The 20,432-nt window shown below is 39.9% G+C and overlaps 1 protein-coding gene across 8 annotated transcripts in view; it reads left to right on the top strand.

The window, feature by feature from the left end:
- Window positions 1–20,432, top strand: part of agap1 (ArfGAP with GTPase domain, ankyrin repeat and PH domain 1) — a 766,011-nt gene that overhangs the window by 557,491 nt on the left and 188,088 nt on the right. For all 8 annotated transcript variants that reach the window (XM_043693252.2, XM_043693251.2, XM_043693245.2 and 5 more), the window contains exon 11: window positions 9,801–9,969. In XM_043693252.2, coding sequence (XP_043549187.1) covers window positions 9,801–9,969 — 169 coding nt within the window. The remainder of the gene's footprint in view (window positions 1–9,800; window positions 9,970–20,432) is intronic.

Below are 20,432 nucleotides of genomic sequence, written 5' to 3'. Positions count from 1 at the left end.
CAATTGATAAGGTTTAATGGTGGTGCCACGTGACTAAAAAGTCAAATCATAGAAATGGATACAGGACAGGAGAAGGCCATTCAGCTTATCTCTGAAGAAAAAATCCTTAGTGTCACATTCAAACATTCTCCACAAAAGGATATTCTTCCTTCCCGGATCTTAATTGAAATCCTTTTTGAATGCATTAGTTGAATCTCGTTGACTTATTGAGCAAACCATGTGATATTGAGCCCAAGTATTTTTACATTATTTGAGTTAAGTCCAGTGATCTCTCTTATCTGGTTTATTTTGTGATCAAACCTGGAACTGCTTTGTTTACTCTGGATTGTGTATGTGTCCCCTAAACCTTTGTGATTAGAGGAAAGAATTAGTCTATTCATTCACGTAGCATTAATATGAATTGAATGTTTTTGACTTAGCATCTCAAACACATATTCACTTTTATATTGCTAGGAAAGGGATGCAATATGCTATAAGACTTTTCAGCTTGCAATCATCTGGACAGATGCAAGAATCCCACATTTCAAAGGGAGCATCAGTTTATATTTCATGAGAGGCAGGTTAGCAAACCAGCTCTGGTTGGTCATGCAGGTTCCTTTCATGTAGGGGACAGGTCCATATCTACAAATACATGTTGTGTCTAGTAAGCATGAGACATGTTGCAAGCTCAACAGACAAACTTAAATTGGTAAACAAAAGAAAACAAAGAACAGCGGATGCTGGAAATCAGAAACATAAACAGAAATTGCTGGATAAACTCAGATCTGGTAGCATCTGTGGTGAGAAAGCAGAGTTAACGATTCAAGGCCAGTGACTCTTCAGAGTAGGAAACTTAAATTGGTTGTTTGTGTTATTCTTAACACACTAGGGATTGTTTATAAGTGCTTTTCAGTTATGAAATCCCATTGTTCTGAGTTTTGCAAACACAGGTTGGTTGAGAGTAGTCAGACAACAGTGGAAGAGAGATGCTACTTGATATGATCCACCATCTACTTTGGAAGCTGGGATTTTGAACAAATTGGAACAATTATTTCTATCTGTACATGTATTTGTGACTCTGACTGTATAATTCTGATATGGACTATAGTGTGCACGACTAGTCTGTATGTGCACAAATGGGACTATGCCCGTGTGACTATGTGTACCTACAGACAACTTCGCACATGTGACTGTTTTTATGGATGGATAGATAATATGTGAGCTTTGCAGTGTTGACTGTTTTTGGTGTAATTTAATAATTGTCCCTGTTGTGCGATCTCTGCATTTTTAATCATTACAATTAAAAATTGCAATAACTAGTGACACCATTGAGCTTCCTTCTTCCTTTGCAGCCATTTGTGCTACTGCCTGCTTACACTAATGTTTGAGTTTCTTGTTTTATGGAAATGAACCATGATTAAAGTAAAGCTGGGGGGGTGTGATTGTCAAAATAATGACTCCATCTGGAGCAATTTCTAAATTCAAAAATTGTACAATTCCTCATGTGAACAATTTAAAGCACTGAATTGTGTCCTGTGCATTGGTACTGTTTACAATGGCCAGGAACAGAACTGGGCTTCATCTTTGTACCTGGTACATGCAGAGTTTGATTTTGTCAGTGGAAGTAAGAAATAGAGGCAATCGTGAAAATTTGCAGTTATTAAAAAATAAACATTTAGTTTCACAGTTCATGCTGTCACAGTTCATGTCTTTGTGTCCCTTTATGCTTAACATTTAAAAGAAAACAACTGATTTTAAGAGTAAAATTCCTTTTCGGTAGAAGACATGGGTCCTTAATGATCTGTATGTTGTTTTATCTTGTGGCTAGTGAAGGCCTCACATACCCTGGGAGAAGTTGGTACTCTATTACACAATTGGGAGGAATGGCTCTGTGGGCTTTGGTTAAAGGTCCATAAAATAATTGTTAGTTTGTTGAAATAAATGTGACTGCATTTAAAGGTTTGAGCTGTTCCTTTTCAGTAGATGTCGTGGTCACTGATTTTTTTTTTTGTTGAACTGTATAGCCTACTCCAATCTTCTCAAAACTTGCTAGCCTACTCAAAAGAGAGACCTATGGATTTTGCAGACCATACTTCGTTCAGGTGATTGATTCAGTTTAAAGCTAAGGGTCATTTTAGGTGATGGATCAGTTGGGCTGATGGTTTTGTTCAAAGGGCAGGTTTGTTCAGGTAACAGGTTCATTCAAATGACATGATCTAATCAGGAGTGCTATGAACATGAAACTGTCAATAAGTAAAACAATACAAGCAAGCTGTGTGATTTTGAATTTGATTGCTTTTATTTTGGGCACTGCTGTTTACATTATATGCCTGTCAGATATGAAGTATCGTCTATCAAAAACAATCTGGCTACACAGTATTGGCTATTTCCCTGCTGCAACTTTAGGCAAAATGTAGCTGATTGTTACATTAGGTTAAGCTGTGAATTAAATGAACCATGTCTTATTTGGGTGCAACTAGCTTCGAAGCTGTCTGCCCTCAAGGCCAGTTTATAGCATTTTATGCCTTTAAAATTAGCGCTGCTTCACATTAGCTGCAGGCTTTGTGTATTATGCCTTTGAACTCCAGAAGCAACGGGAACCTGGACAGCTTTTCACAGGTCGGCAGCTTGTTTTGCATCTTTTCCAGACACTGTTTGCCTTGATTATAACTGAAAAAAGCTTTAAAGTTTTTTTGGGAAATTGGTCCCAATCACTGTCCAAACCAGCTGTTGTTTTACTTGTAGTAGTTGTTATATCTTTGAAGTTTCTTTTCAGTAGATATTCATTCCCTTCTGGCTGCAGTAATTCATGGTGGCATTGTTTACTGAAGTATTTTTATGTGAGGTATTATGCAGTATGGTGCATTGTTGTACACACTTTGACCCTACTGGTACATGTTGCTTTGCAATTTGTTCAGTCTACAGAATTTTCTTTGGAATTAACAACCTACTTTAACGATAACCAATCCCCACTTTTGGTAGATATCTCTACAGCCTGAAACAGTCAATTGTCCTTATGTCTCATTCTGTAATGACTGTGCATCTCACCCTCACCCTCAATTGAATACAACTTCTCTTTGCAAACATGACACTTACGACATGGCTTTGAAAAACCTCTCTTTTTGATTAAAAGAGCCCCCCCCCCCGCCAAAAACATAAGACCACTTATAGGTATGGTTACTTTGCCTTTTCTTAAGCCAGTTCTCTTTTCTTTGTAAAAGAAAGAAAGGTATGTGCTTCTGTAGGATGTCCCCAAGCACTTCACAACCCATGAAATACTACTTGAGGTGTTGTAATGTACAAACCATGGGAATCAATTTGTGCACAGGAAGTTCCTACCACCAGCAATGTGACCATAGAGATGATCTATGTTTATTGATGTTATTTCAGGGATAAATGTTAATCAGAAGTCTGTGGAGAACTCACCTGCTCTTTTTTGTAAAAAGGCCATGGGATCTTTTATGCTCACTTGAGAGGATGAGTGGAGCTTAGCTTAATGTCTCAATGGAAAGATGATGCTTCCATTAGCACAGCACTCCCTCGATTAAGGCTTCCCAAAGTGGAGGTTGTGACTCAAGTGGGTTTGTGAGCTGAAATGTTGGAGTCACAGGTTCCAAGGCAGCAATGGTCACCACAATGCTCCATCCCCACCAAACCATCCACACACCCTCCAGCTGGAACTCGTCCTCTCCGCTAATTCTCTCTCTTTTTCTTCCTCTCGGCTTTTCTTTCTTTTTCTTTCTTTGATTACTGACCTCTGGTGGGCAACAACTCCTGGCCTCTGGCGACAGTCCCTGGCTTCTGGGAGCCTGGTGCAGCAGCCTTGCATAATCGTCTGCTAAAGTAATGTGGCATCCTCCTGGTCTCCCACAGCGGCCTCCCATCCTGGCATGTTGAGCTCCTGGTCTCCCAGCGTGGCATGACAATCTCCCAGCCTAGCAGAGCGGCCTCCTCCCAGTGTGGCATGGTGACCTCCCAGCCTGGTGCCGTGACCTCATGGCATGTTGCCAGCACAGTGGTGAAGCCAGGGCCCAGTGCAGACTGGAAGCTACATCCCAGAGTGATCTGCTGTAATGAACTTTTATTCTGTAATGCTGAAAATTTTATTTCTTTATTGTCTAAAGCCTTATAACTAAAGGAGCTGTGCCTAGATACTTCTGCATCGAAGTCGGTGCTTTAATTGGCAATGGATAAACTTTTCACTATTGAGTATATGTGACAATAAAGACTTTTCTATTCTACTCTGCTCTCAAGTGGTTTTTCCCAAAGAAGGGGTTGTGACAATTTGAAAAGCTTCAAAATGGGGCCACAGTAGAGTAAGGTTTGGGACTCAGAGTCCTAGAATATATTCTCAAGTCTCTGAAGTGAGTCCTAAACCCATCACCTTGTGATTCAGAGAGAAGCAAATGACTCATTGAACGATGTCTGAAATCATTATAATGTGGCCATCTCTCTTTACCTCTATTTTCACTTCCCAGCAAGCTGTGATGCAGAAGTACGCCCCCAATTACAATTGAACTCTGATTGCTGTTATCAATACAAGCTGTACCATGGTTAAAAACATATGACCCTGAACTGTATACTGCTTGGGAGGAAGTTCCAATTGGATATGGGTACAGAGCAGGCAATAGTGGGTTGATCATCCCTTCCGGAAACCTTGTCATCACATTTACTTGAGAGGTATATCACACCAGGAATATACTGAGTGTCATCAGTCCATTCCCTGCCCTTGCTATACTTGGATTCTACCTAATCAATATCAACTCTGACCACAGTCACAGCCACACCTATAAACTACTATGATCACTGCCACATCATCACTTTGCACAAGGTCTGATTAGACACAGCAACATCTGTACACAGCCAGAATTACTATCACATCAACACTAAAACAACTGCAACCTCACTATTACACAGCTTTGAATCACTGCTGCATTCATGCCTGTACACAGCTGGAACCACTGTCACACTAGTGCCTTTAAGTGGCTGAAATTACTAATACCTGTACACAACTGAATCCAGGCGTTATTTCTGACACCTCCAATGTATATCTATGACCACAGGCAAGCTTATGAAGCACTGTGCTATTTCCCACCTTCAGTCACAGCCAAGTGTGCATCGACACAGATATACCTGCACAGCACATGTTCATTGGTGCCGAACAATAACTGCAGCCACGGGTGCCACGTAGTCCCACTGCAGATTTTGACCCAAGAGCCCTCAATCCAGAAAGCTCCCCACTAATTGAATTATACATTCTAATAATGTTGAAACAGCACTCAATTTCTCAGTGAGCCCAGTAGTAAGAACCACTTTGGAAATTATGTTAAATTATAACTATCTTACCATGATTCCAGACGCTTGAACTTCCCCGCCAGTGTTATTAGTTGGAAGTGGAGAGGTAAAATAAACAAGGGAGCAACTGATTGCCACCAGGAGTTCTCATTTTTTTAAAATGTAGTTTTTTTTTAAAGCAGAATAAAACAGCACAAAAGAAGGGCATTTTACCCATTGTAGTGGTTCTGATCCTTTGGAAGAGTTACGCAGTCAGTCCCACTTGTCTGTTCTTTGTTGTGAACCGTGTACGCAATGTACCTTCCAGTATTTAACTTCAAAAAGTTAAGTAACACTAACTTCATGAATGATATAATGCTGTGCACAACTCAAACTGAGCTGCTGTGAAGATAAAATGCACAAATGTGTCAGCAATGTTAAGTCACCTCTAGTATTTGCTGCTTATATGAGAATAAGAGAGCCAACTGTCCTGGCTTCCCAATTAGTGCATTCCTTAATTTGAGTTGTTTAATTGTTAATGACACCCGAAGGTCCACACAATTAGATTGTTAAGTATAATTTCAGTTACCAGACAATTAAGGAAGCTGGTGGGGGAGATAAAAATATTATTGATGAAGATTTTCTGTTACATTAGGGAAATCACCAACCAAGATCACAGGGAGAAATTGCATTGTTTGAAAACCCATTTAGAAATGGGACTCGCATCTGTTTGGTTTTTGCACCAGGCAGGCAGACTTTGGATGAACTATCAGCAATTTCTACTAATGTAAATTGAATGCCTAGAGACTGCTCCTTAAAAGATTGCTTTCACTTCCACCCTACCAGCTTACTTTTCTAATATAAAGCCATTGATTCCTGATAAATTTATAATTACAGAAGGTTATGGCCAAGTGGATATTGCTCTTGCATCAGAGCCAATAAAGTTGTGGGTGTAAGACTACAAGGTGTTGGGCACTTGTTGGACTGTTGGAGATGTTGTCTTTCACAGGATGTTAAACTGAGGCCTTTCGTACCCCCTTAGGTGAAAGTGAAAGTCTGAGTGCTTATCCATCACCAGATCTAGCTAAAATTGATTATCTGATAATGTCTCATTGTTTGCGAGAACCTTCTGTGCACCAGTTGGTTATTGCTTTTCTTGAGGTATAGCACCAATTGCATTTTATCTGCAGTTCACTAGTTCTAAAACAGTTTGGGAAAATGCTGTATAAAATGCTATTCTTTGCCTTTCATCCAGTGCAAAGTAGACAATTACCAATCAAACCATTATGCCAAATCATGAACTATGCTCATCTTCTAGTCTTGCTTTGAACTTGAGAAAAGATGCCAGACCATTCCAGGTAAGTTTTGTTTCAGATACCTCCAGTAGTACATTTCAGTTCATCAGCAAGCTGTGCTGAAGGACCAGCACCATTGTCCTGGTACTACATATTCTGTTAGATTTAGTTAGAACATCAATTTGATGATGTTAGAAGAGATGCCCGTTGTTCCCCCCCCCCAATGAACAAAAGGGAGGAAGGAAATCTCACGATGAATCACATGACATTATTGACAATTGGGATTTCATTAGTGTTAGTCAAAAGTGAGCTTGTATTTTTCTTGTGTCTTTCACAACCTTAGGATTTCCCAAAGTTTGTTGGAGCCAATGAGCTATGTTTTGAATTGCAGTCACTGTTCCTTGTAGGAAACGTAGTGGCAGTCAATTTCAGCACAGCAACAATCCACGAGCAGTACTGTGATTTTGACCAGGTCATTTTGTCAGTAACTTTAATGTGATGTTTCTTTTATAATTATTTGCCAGGACACATGAAAAAAAGATAATGTTTTTTGTGATAGAAAGAAAAAAATCTCAATATCAAGTTTTTTTTCTAAAGTACATTAGAAGGCAGGGAGTGAAAGTTGTCTGTGCAGTCAGATTTGATTATAAATTTATCACAAACATTGTGTCCATCTCATCCCCCTTAGGGTTTCACCAGTTCCATCCGGCACCCCCACACACCTACCTGAGTAAACATCTGCCCTCTCTGGTGATGTAAAAGATCCATTGTCATTAACTGCTGAAGAACTGAGATAATTTTTTCCAGGGCCCAGGCTGTTATTTATCTCAGCTAATATTATTAAATGAAAACTGATGGTCTGGTCTTTATTACTTTGCTGTTTATGGTGCTTTTCTGTGTCCATATTAGTTGCCATATTTGCATGAAATGCCACTGTGAATGCACTTCAAGAGTCCTTCAGCTGTGAAGTACTTCTGGGACATCCCAAGGTTGTGGAACAACAGATTTGTTCTTGCATGCAGAAATATTTGCATTTGTACTGTCAAGTTGTTCTATATCGTCTGTACCTTCCTACTATTGCATTGAGCTAGGCAACATTTGGCAAATCTTTCTACTTAATCTCAACGCACAGATCTGCACTTCCAAGGACAAGGTAGTGGTGGAAAACTGCAAACTCTAGATCACTATACCTTGAAACATCTTTTATCTGTTGCCCTGTGCCATTGGCTGATAAAATGGAAAGTGTTGGTGAGAATGTATTGCTTGAATATTGGATCCCCACTCCTTGAAGAATTGAGGGGCACAGGCCATAGTAGTATAAATTGCAATCTTGCTTCACTGAACCCAACAGAAATGCATATTGCCATTTCACAAAGCAGCATGTGAAATTGCAAATCATTGATAGATCCATTAGGCAATGCTCACTAAGAATTTCTCTCATTTTATGATGTCCACTCTGAAATGTTTCATCTTGACGTATCAATATATGTTCACATCTGGTTCTGTTTGGTGTGTTTGTGTGTGGGCGTGTAAATAAGTATACATAAGTATCCCAGCAGAGAAACTTAGTTATTCTACTGAACTCTGCAAACATTTGCCAGTAAGGTTCAGGTTTCCATTTTATTCAGAGAATGAAGCTCAAATAGTAGCTCCTTTTATTCAGTGTTCTTTGTCCTTATTGTTTCCTGACTGCTGTTAATATGTCCTCACTTTGTATCATAATTGTTGTTGGGGTGTTGCTGCATGTCATTATGAACAATGGTCATGGTCTAATACTTTGCATCATTGCTTAGAGAGGGCAACATTTGCAACATTAAGTCCCTCTGACTGGAGAATCTTGGCATGTTTAGATGGAATCAGAGCACAGTAGTGCTGCCAGTTGCTCAGGCTGTTCAAATAATTTGTACTCAACTTAGGTTTTACAATATGATTACATTTAACAAATTCTGTGTCATTGTTGTAGAGATTTTGGGTCAAAATGTTTGTGGCTGCTGTATGTACTGCCTTTGTCTGAGACCTGTCTGTGCCGTGGAAGAGACTGCAACATCTGTCCTTTTAAAAAGGCAGATTTGTTCAACCGTCCAGGTCTGCTCCCTTATTTAGAAGTGTGAGGGAATTCTTCATTCCTTCGATCTAAAAATGCACGGTGTCTGTTTTCCTCAATAACTTGCTCATAAACGGCAGCGACAATTAGCAAGACACCAGTTTATTGTGCATTGGAAGTCGCAAGCGGCTGCGCTGGAGGTATCTGAACTGATGCTGTCGCCCTGTCAGTGCTTAGAGAGCTGTGGTTTTGTGACAGAATCGCGGATCGCTAGCAGGTTTCCCTCATCGCACCTCATTTGCATCTGGGGCATCAATTAGCATGTTTGTTGAGGCTAATTGAATGAAACTCAATCATAGCTCTTAATTGCTTGACTATGTGAAAAGAAATCACATTAATGCAGCTAATTAAGTGGATGGCAATAGATGCAACATAATTAGGAGCCCAGTGTAAAAACAAGCGGCAGCATAGGAGCAAAGAGGGTGGATTTGAGCACCCGGTCACCTAGTTTATTGATGCTTTGTGAGAGGAGCAATGGCCCAAAGGCCCTCCCAGTTACGCTTTTTGGGGTTGATGAACAGCAATAAATGCAAATGGGTTGCAATTACTCTTTTCAAGCTGTTATGGGGCAGAGGTCTGCAAGGACCACACTTGTGGAGACTTGCATCAAGTAGTCTCCAGTGACTTGTTAAGAGTTGTTTGAGTACTTTGGTCTGAATTGCCCTTGTGTCTTGTTAAGATCTTTCTGTTCTGATCAGTACTTGGGACACAACTGACACAATTAATTATAGAGACAGCATTTGCACATGAAAACCAGGACAAACTGTCTTGAATTTCTGATTCTGTCACACACGCAATAACTGGGGCTTGATGTTTTCAAATATCTCGTGTTAGTTTCCTGGCAGTTTAATGGGAATAAAATGAGTTAATATAAAATAAAAAGTATTTTAAACTCGAGAGTTTTTAAAAATAAACTTGTTTTATCTATATGTTAAAGTTATTTGATATTTTTTTTAAAACCTGTGCAATCTGAACAAAAAGATTTTGATTTCATTTATTTTAGTGGTGACATCAAATGTGGTGATAACAGTATATTTTCTCTTGCAATTAAAGATTTCCGGAAGATATGTAAATCCACTTTGTACTTTTTCATTTTATTGTTTTATTTGGGAGACACATTCTGAAAATGTTTGTATGTCTGTACCTAGGATTACATGCAGAATGTCCATGGAAAAGAGATTGATCTCCTTCGAACTACAGTCAAGGTTCCTGGAAAGCGGCCCCCTCGTGCCACCTCGGCCTGTGCACCTCTCTCTAGTCCTAAAACAAATGGTCTTCCCAAAGACCTAAGCAATTTGCACATTACGCAGAACCCAGGTGAGTAATGCAGCGTGATCTCAGGGAAATTAACCACTGGAAATTGCTTGCATGTCTGTTATAGTCCTGAAGTGCACACATGACATGATGTTTGCACTGACTAGGAATAACTAGGAACCAGGCTTGAGTCCGTTCCGAAGTGGAGACCAGCTCTTCTGTTCATGTATAGGTGCTCTTAGTAATATGGCACTAGTCAGCTTACTTAGTATGGTACAATTTGAAGCTAATGTAAAGTTCTCTTTTACTCTGTTTTGTGTGATTCCCAGCCAGTTGTGCAGCTAATGAAGCAGCAAAGCGATCTGTCCCACTAAAGCGGCTGGCACATTGCTGCATCAGTTACTGAGACAGCTGCCTGTGAATTGTGAGGAGAATAGAGAAGGCTAAGTCGAAGATAATTAGCAAATTAAATGTGGGAACACAAGTACTTCTTGTATCAGATACTCTTTCTTGTCTAGAGGTTGACACAGTGAAATTAGAACAACTACCACTCCCCGCCCCCCCCCCTCAAAGAGGAACATATTTTTTCCCAGTTGTTTCAAAAGGGGCTTGAGAAAAGTTGTTAATGCAGATTAGTGAGCTTGATCACTGACTTGGGGCTTTAATTTCTTATCGAGGCACACTGATAGATTTCTGTAATCTCTCAATTGCGCAATACTACATTTGTTATCCCATTGAAAATAAAAGGTTTATTCAAGACATTAAGCCATTACACAAATGCGTTTAAAAAGTGTGATTCAAGGTGCCAAAAGTTTGTTGAATTTTCACTTGAGGTGTCCTGCATCCCAACCATTGGATAAAATGACCTTAAGAAAATAAAGTCTGTTTGTTGCTATCCTTAAAGCTATCGTGACGCATTCATTCCTGTTAGAGCTTAGATACAGCAGATGAATTGTTTAGGGAGAATGCAGGACGGTGGTAAAGCTTGAGTTGACATTGAAATCTTTGACAAATCAATGCACTGTGTTCTGAATTAAGCAGGCACAACACAAATAGGCCTTTAATATTTTACTCAGAATGAGAGGCTGCTCAAAGAAGAACATTGTGTAGAAAGGAGCAAAGAAAATGATGATGATCCCTCCAAGTAAGCCTTTGACAACTAATTGTGTTTAATTCACAGTTGGTGTATATTTATTCATGAAATTGTTCCATGGTTTAAGGGTGGTTAAAGATGCCCTCCAACGCATCTCATCCACATCCTGCACCTCCGCCCTCAGACCCCACCCTTCCAACCGTAACAAGGACAAAACCCCCCTGGTGCTCACCTTCCACCCTATCAACCTTCACATAAACCAAATCATCCATCGACATTTCTGCCACCTCCAAACGGACCCCACCACCATGGATATATTTCCCTCCCCACTCCTTTCTGCCTTCCGCAAAGACCGTTCCCTCCATGACTACCCGGTCAGGTCCACACCACCCCAACAACCCACCCTCCCGTCCTAGCTCCTTCCCCTGCCATCGCAGGAATTGCAAAACCTGCATCCACATCTCCTTCCTCGCCTCCATCCAAGGTCCCAAAGGAGCCTTCCACATCCATCAAAGTTTTACCTGCACATCCACCAAACCATTTATTGTATCCATTGCTCCCGATGCGGTCTCCTCTACATTGGGGAGGCTGGATGCCCCCTAGCAGAGCGCTTTAGGGAACATCTCTGGGACACCCGCACCAATCATCCACACCGCCCTGTGGCCCAACATTTCAACTCCCCCCCCCCACTCAGCCGAGGACATGGAGGTCCTGGGCCTCCTTCACCGCCGCTACCTCACCATCCGACGCCTGGAGGAAAAAGCCTCATCTTCCGCCTCGGAACACTTCAACCCCAGGTCATCAATATGGACTTCACCAGTTTCCTCATTTCCCCTTCCCCCACCTCACCCCAGTTCCAAACTTCCAGCTCAGCACTGTCCCCATGACTTTTCCTACCTGCCTATCTTCCTTTCCACCTATCCATTCCACCCTCCTCTCTGGCCTATCACCTTCATCCCACCCACATTCACCCATTGTACTCTTTGCTACCTTCCCCCACCCTCCTCCCTGACCTATCACCTTCATCCCCACCCCTATTCACCTATTGTACTCCATGATACTTTCTCCCCACCCCCCACCCTCCTTTCATTTATCTCTCCACCCTTCAGGCACTCTGCTTCTATTCCTGATGAAGGGCTTTTGCCTGAAACGTCGACTTTCCTGCGCCTCAGATGCTGCCTGAACTGCTGTGCTTTTCCAGCACCACTCTAATCCAGAATCTGGTTTCCAGCATCTGCAATCATAGTTTTTACCATGGTTTAAGGGTGGCTATCCTTAACTATTTTATGTATTTGTACAGTATATGGGGGAAGCACACTATTTTGGAGGAAATAATATTCATTGAAAATGATGCAGCCTCTTCTCTTATTTCTTGTTCTTTCATGAGATGTGAACATGCCCTGTGTTTTTTGCTCAACATTGTTTCATTTGAGTGATCTGCTACTTCAAGTAAAAACCATGCAAATTAAACTTTGCCCTTTATTATTAACTGTTGGATGGTTCAGACTTTTCTTGAGGAAATAAACAGGACTCTGAATTCAAAGTAGACTGAACCCCATCCCAAACAAAATCAACATTTGTACAATAAGTATTGAACAAGAATGTATTTTCTCTAAAAGCTGCTGAACCATTACTATATTACTTTATTAATTGTCAACTGTGGCTCAGTTAGTGGCAGCCTTGCCTCTGTGCCACAGTGTTCCACGTTCAAGGCCCATTTAAGGACTTGAACATAGGATGCAGCGTTGATACTTCAGTGTGATATCAAGGGAGCGATGCACTACTGTGTTGCTGTCATTCCAATGTGACATTAAACCAATGCCTCATCTACACACTCAAGTCAGTGTAGAAAAAATATGGCCTTATTTTCAACAGCAGGAGAGTTATTTCTGATATCCTGGTTGACCCTTCCCCCTCAATCACCATTAAGTAAAAAGAAATCCTGGGCACGTCGCTGATAGTGGGAGTTTGCCCTTCCATGTTAACTTCCATGTTCCCTATACTGCAACAGTGACTGCACATTAAAAATTCTTCATTTGTTTTAGAGCTCTTTTAGAACACACAGTGGTTGTGAAATGCTCTATATAAATGCAATTCTTTCATTTTTAGATGTCCACCAGTTAGGTTACTTTTTAAAACCTATTAAGCATAAGAACTCATTGCAGACAGCACTTATTAAAAAATAGTGATTCTCGGCATTTGTTGCAACCTTGAATTGGCTCTTGAGAAGTCAGTGATGAGCTATCATGAACTACTGCGTTTCCTCTGGTGAATATGCAATCAATGCTGTTAGGAAAGGAAATCTAGAATTTTGACCCAGCTCGAATGAGGATGCTGTGTGACTTGGAGAGAATCTTGCAGGTTGTAGTGTTTTCATATATCTGTGGCCCTTGTCGTTCTCGGCTATAGAGTCATAGAGATGTACAGCATGGAAACATGCACTTTGGTCTAACTTGTCCATGCTGACCAGATATCCTAACCTAATCTAGTCCCATATACCAGCATTTGGCCCATATCCCTCCAAACCCTTCCTATTCATATACCCATCCAGACGCCTTTTAAATACTGCAATTGTACCAGCCTCCACCACTTCCTCTGGCAGCTCATTCCATACACACACCATCCTCTGCATGAAAAGTTGCCTCTTGGGTTCCTTTTATATCTTTCCCCTCTCACCTTGAACCTAGTTCTGGACTCCCCCGCCCCAGTGAAAAACTTTGTCTAGTTATCCTATCCATGCCCCTCATGATTTTATAAACCTCTATAAGGTCACCGCTAAGCCACAAGCTGCTCCTTAAGAAGCCTTGGCTAAGTGCTCACTTTATCCTGTCGATAGAATTGGTACAGTAGTAGTTTAAATATGCCAGGTCAATTTTGTTAGAAGGCATCAGAAGTCAAATTGGACACAAACACAAAGTACTGGAGAAATTCAGCAGGTCTGTCAGTATCTGTGGAAACAGAAACAGAGTTAACATTCCAAGTCCAACATGACTCTTCCTCAGAAGTCAAATTTCCTTTTTATCATAAAGAACTGTCCAGAACATAGTAGAAAAGGCAGAATTTTGAGTCAAAAATGTGTAACGCTATGTTTGAGTCCAAAAAGTACATCAGCTAGCAGAACTGCTTGTATAAATCCAAGGGTTATAGAAAAATAATGTCTTGATAAACTTTGATACTGTTTCAAGAATATGTGTTTTTGTTTAATAGACCAACCACCTCAATTGAGGGAAGGGTAGTATACTGGCATTTGCTGGGTTCACATACACAAGATTGTGGCACCCAAGGAGACAGAGAAACTTGGAACCAGTGCCTGTGAATCAGATAGCTAACTCAGTGTGAGTCAGCATCTTCAGGAGAGGAATAGAGAAAACTGGATTTATATAGCGTAAAATAGCTCAGTAGAATAATGCACTGTGACATGTGATATATAGTTAGTTACACTAATTAGAGGGAAGTGCACACTTCTGTGATTCTAAAATACCCGCTTCCAATTTTTAATATATTCCTTTCTTGATGTAATGTATCAATTCTTTACTCTTTGGTACCTGAGGTGAACTAATTTATTTCTCAAACCCCTTAAAATCAGTTGATCAAATTGTTTTTTTTTAGCAACTCTTGAATTGAGGCATAAAGAAGGCATTTGCTGACGTGTTTTGACTATTAATCATCTTGCTGACATTAATGTGAAACCTCTCGTAAATTTCTTTCAAAACCCTCCAGGACATCATTAACTTATTTATATTTATTTGTGTGAGATCAGTAAACCTGCAAATCTTTTATATAGATAGCGTTTCTGCAAGTAAAGAGTGCAAACCACATATGCCAGTTCTATGCAGCTTAACAGGAATTATAATTGCCTTGTTAATTTTTTTGTTTCATCCGATAAATTCATTTATCACAGTTGTAAACTTCAAAGATGTAAACTTTCGGTCAGCAAGCTGCCAGTGTCACGTAACAAGGTTTTCATGCTGCACAGAATGTGAACGTGACAGAATTTTGATCTATAAAAGCCCGAGAATGCATGTCCCCTCTACGCTGACAGTAAGGACTTTGTCCAACCCATAAAACCAAAATAATAGCATGAATATTCAGTGACCTAGAATACTAATTATTGTCATGAATATTAATGCGATCAGACTTTCTTTCCAGTCAGACGTCTCTGAAGATGGGCCCGTAATGAGAGCAGTTAGGAGTGAATGCTGTTCACATGACAGTGAGTCGGGTAATAAGGATAGCTTGATTAGCACTGTTTTCGGAGATGAGAGGACTCACGTGGGGTGTGGGGGAGGCTCTCATTGCCTTGTTGAGCACCGCTGGCTGTGTGCCGCTGACTCAGATTAATGAGGCCTAAGAGGTGCATTATGAGCAGTGGCAAAGGTTTGATCTAATGGGTTCAGTCATTTTTTCTTTGACTGACAGACATGAGAAAGTAATTGGCTGTGTAGGAGAGCAGTTCATTGGCAGTCCTTAAAGAGACCCTATCCCTTTATTGTTGTGCTACTTCTGTTGCAGTTCATGATGTCAGAAATCAGAACTGCAGCATTTAGAGGAAAAATGTATCTAGTTTTAAAATGAATTTTCATAAATTCTTCTGACCCTTGGTTTTGCTAGTGATGTAGTCATGTCTGGATAGCTTGACAAGAACATTTTTATTCCAATAACAGGCACCTAGCCCCTAGTCAGCTTTTGAGTGTGTGGATTAAATTTAGTTTGATTACTTCAGCAAGCTGTAAAGATGAAAATAGCCTTTGCTACTCTGGTCTTCCCTTCCCAGCTCTGATGTTTGCTGTTATTTTAGGGTTTATGAAGTTCATTCTTTGGCACACATTAGGAATTCTACTCGAAACTACATTTTGGAAAGTGGCATGGATGATTATGTAAAAGCAATGTTAGTAACACTTGTGATTCCATGACATCTCTGTGGTCTGTCAAGATATTGGAGGCAGAATCTGGATTTCTTACATGTTTGGCATCCAGTGGTGGCATCAAGCATTCCAAAAAAATGTGGGTAAAATAAAAACCCTTCCTTCTATTTAAACAAGTCTGTTGAGTTAATTAATTGTGTGCAGTCCACTTGTACTTTGAATTTTATGCTTCTTTCACCTTACTGTCCTGAGGTTCCTTAGCATTAGTTAACTAACGCGCAGGGTGATGGAATACATGCCAAAGCATGACTTCATGAAGATTAGAGTCCTCCTGGTGTTGTGATTGATTATCTTCCCTCAATATCACCACCAAAGACTGATTGATTGACGAATTGTTCATCTTCAGTGCAGTTTGTGAGATATCTCTGTGTAGTGATTTTACAGTCTCAGGAATCCCAAAGTGCTTTGCAGCAGTGAAATACTGTTGTAAGGCAGTCAATTTACACACAGAAAACTCCCACAAACATGAATGTCATCATGAACACTCCATTTTACTTCAGATGTTGGTTGAGGGATTGATATCGGAAAGCACACAGGATAAACTCCCTTGCTTTTTTATCCAAGCTAGTTCCATGGAATCTTTTACATCAGTAGGACTTATGACTGGATGGATATGCAGGAGCAGCATGGATATTGCAGCTTTAATTAAAGATTTACTAAGATTTTTTTTAAACAGTTATTATAGTCATTATAGTTTTTCGTATAAGTTTTTTTTCCCATTTTGTTTTATTAACATTCAAACAAAAAAAACTGAAAAAACCAAACAAAAGAAATTGCAATTTGTTTTCAAGTGGACTGCGTTTTTAAACAAACAAACATTTTTTAAGGATCTACAGAGAATGGCTCAGGTTTGTTTTTATTCTTAATTCAAAAACTTTTAATATTACAGTGTTTTTTGTTGTTGAAGAAATCAGTTTCCTTTTAAATAAGGAGTTGTGTTTTCATTCTGGAGAGTCCTATATGCGGTCAGCTCTGGAGAACATTTTTTTTTCTTCAAGAAATTTATTGAAGGGGAATTATTTTTATTCAGTTAATCAGCTAAGTGGTTGATCTTATTTATTAATTTTTTTCCATTTTAACATGTTTTTTAATAATGAAAGGCTTATTTAACATATAAGGTGTTATTGAAACATCCTTTTTTACGCTTAAAGTTACTAAGGCCATATATAAGGTACAGAGTGAGATGGCTAGTAGATTTAGAAAAGTTATTACCCAGCAGGATCAGTCAGATAGATGGGTGACTGTCAGGAAAGGTATAAAGGTAGTTCAAAAGTCTCCAGTGGTTATTCCTCTACCAAATATGTATTCAGTTTTTAGAACTGATGAAGGGGAATTAGATTGCCTACAGTATGGAAATAGGCCCTTTGGCCCAATGAGTCCACACCAACCCTCCGAACAGTAACCAACCTAGACCCATTCCCCTACCCTATATTTACCCCTGACGAATGCACTTAACACTATGGTCAATTTAGCATGGCCAATTCACCTGACCTGCACATCTTTGGACTGTGGGAGGAAATCTGAGCACCCGGAGGAAACCCATGCAGACGTGGGGAGAATATGCACACTCCATACAGACAGTCACCCGAGGTGGGAATCAAACCTGGGCCCCTGGCGCTGTGAGGCAGCAGTGCTAACCACTGAGCTACCATGCCGCCCACTAAATTGTAGTTAGTTCATGCAAGGAGTCTTACAGGTAAGGCTGATGAACTCAGGGCATGTTTAAGAACATGGAATTAAGTTGTCATATCTATTACAGAAACTTGGCTGAGGGATGGACAAGAGTGGCTGCTCAATGTTCCAGGTTATAGATGCTATAGGAAGCATAGAAAAGGAGGCAAGAAAGGAGGAGGGGGTGGCATTTTTGATTAAGGAATACATTACTGCTGTAACTAAGGAAGATATTTCTGCAAAATTATCCAGTGAAAATATATGGGTAGAAATTATAAAAAAGAGGGGAAAGATCATATTGATGGGATTAACTATAGCCCTCCCCCCCATAGTAAGAGAGAAATTGATAAACATAGGTAGGGAAATCTCTGACATATGTAAGTATAACAAGGTTGTAATAATGGGGATTTTAATTTTCCAAACATTGACTGGGACTACCATAGTGTTAAAGTCTTGTATGGTGAAGAATTTGTCAAATGTGTTCAAGAAAATTTTCTTTATCAACATCTGGTTGCTCCTATTAGAGAAGGAGCAAAAGTAGACTTTTTTTTGGACTGTAATGCAGTAATAGGTAACTGAAATAATAGTAGGGGAACACTTTGGGTCTAGCGATCATAATTCTATTCATTTCAAAATGGTTGTGGAAAAGGATAAGCCTTCCATAAAAGTTAAAGTTTTTAATTGGAGTAAGGCAAATTTTAATGGTACGAGACATGAACTTTCAACAGTTGATTGGAGTAGACTGTTTGCAGGTAAAAGGACACCTGACAAGTGGGAAGCTTTCAAGACTGTGATGATGAGATTGGAGGTATTTGTTCCTGTTAGAGTGAAGGGTAAGGCTGGTATGATTAAGGAACAATGGATGAACAAACATATTGAGGTTCTAGTCAAGAATAAAAGAAAAGTTTATTTTGGATATAGACAGCTTGGTTCAATTGAATCTCTTAATCAATATAAAGAGTGTAGAGGCATTCTTAAGAGTGAAATCATGAAAGCAAAAAGAGAATATAAGACAGCGTTGGCAGATAAGGTTAAGGATAATCCAAAGAGACTCTACAAATACAGTAAGAGCAAGAAGGTAACTAGAGAGAGGGTAGAGCCTCTGAAAGATCAAGGAGGGTCGTCTTTTTGTTGAACCCCAAATGATGGAAGAGATAGTAAATGAATATTTCTCATCAGTTTTTATTGTGGGGAAAGAATGAACTCTAGAGAATGTAGAGAAATAAACTTTGATGTTTTAAAACAGTTCATATTACAGAAGAGGATGTACAGGAGGTCTTAGAGAATATAAAAGTGGATAAATCTCCAGTACCTGATTTAACGTATCCCAGAACGTTGTGGGAAGTAAGGGAGGAAATTACGAGACCCCTTGCAGAAATATTTGTATCATCTATAACTACGGGTGAGGTGCCTGATGACTGGAGGGTGGCTAATGTTGTACCTTTGTTTAAGAAAGGTTGTAAGGAGAAACCAGGGAACTATCAACCTGTGAGTTTGACCACTTGAGGGTGACTTGTTGAAGGTGAGTATAAAAGATAGGATTTATGGACATTTAGAGAGGCAAAAATTGATTAAGAATAGTCAGTATAATTTAGTGTGAGGAAAGTTGTGTCTCACAAGCTTCATTGAATTTTTTGAGCAAGTTACCAAATAGGTGGTTGATAGCAGAGCAGTAGACGTTTATTTGGATTTTAGTAAAGCCTTTGGCAAGGTTCCACATGGGAGATTAATTAGTAAAGTTAGGTCACATGGGATTCAGGGTGAGCTTGCCAATTGGATGCATAATTGGCTTAATGGCAGGAGACAGAATGTAATGGTGGAGGGTTGCTTTTTGGACTGGAAGCCTGTGACCAGCGGTGTTTGTAATTTATACAAATGATGGGATGAGAATATAGAAGGCATGGTTAGTAAATTTGCAATTGACACCAAAATTGGTGGCATTGTAGACTGTGAAGAGGATTATTTAAGATTACAAAGGGATCTTGATCAAATGGGTCAATAGGCTGAAAAATGGCAGGTGGAGTTCAATCTGGATAAATGCAAGATATTGCATTTTGGTACAACAAACAAGACTAGGGCTTATACAGTTACTGGCAGGGCATTGGTAGTGTTGTAAAACAGAGAGAGATGTAGGAGTGCAGGTACATAATTCTTTAAAGTTTGTGTCACATATACACAGGGTGGTTAAAAATGTATTTGGCACACTTGCCTTCATTGCTCAGTCCTTAGAGTAAAGGAGTTGGGAAGTCATGTTGAGGTTGTGCAGGACAATGGTGAGGCCTCTTCTGAAATACTGTGTCCCGTTCTAGTCGCTCAGTTACAGAAAGGATATTATCAATCTGAAGAGATTTACCAGGATGTTGCTGGGTATGGAAGGTTTGAGTTATAAAGAAAGACTGGACAAGCTAGGACTTCTTTCACTGGAGCATAGGAGGTTGAGAGGTGACCCGATAGAAATTTATAAAATAATGAGAGATATAGATAGAGTTGATCTTTTCTCTGAGGTGGGGAATTTGAAGATTAGGGAGCATATCTTGAAGTTGCGAGGAGAGAGATTTTAAAAAGGACATACATACATTTTTTACACAAAGGGTGGTTCGCATGTGGAATGAACTTCCTAGGAAATGTTGGATGCGGGTACAGTTGCAACGTTTAAAAGATATTTGGATGGATACATGAATAGGAAAGGTTTGGAGGGATATGGGCCAGAAGTAAGCAGGTGGGACTAGTTTAGTTTGGGATTACGTTCTGCATGGACTGGTTGGACCAAAGGGTCTGTTTCTGTGCTGTATGACTCTTCGATTCTATGATCTGAGAGGGCAGATAGGGCCTCAGTT

The sequence above is a fragment of the Chiloscyllium plagiosum genome, unplaced genomic scaffold (assembly GCF_037043375.1).
Source record: "Chiloscyllium plagiosum isolate Xiang-an unplaced genomic scaffold, Cpla_swu_hap1 HiC_scaffold_7, whole genome shotgun sequence".
In the NCBI taxonomy this organism is placed as follows: Eukaryota; Metazoa; Chordata; class Chondrichthyes; order Orectolobiformes; family Hemiscylliidae; genus Chiloscyllium; species Chiloscyllium plagiosum.
This window is presented reverse-complemented; position numbering and strand designations above follow the sequence as displayed.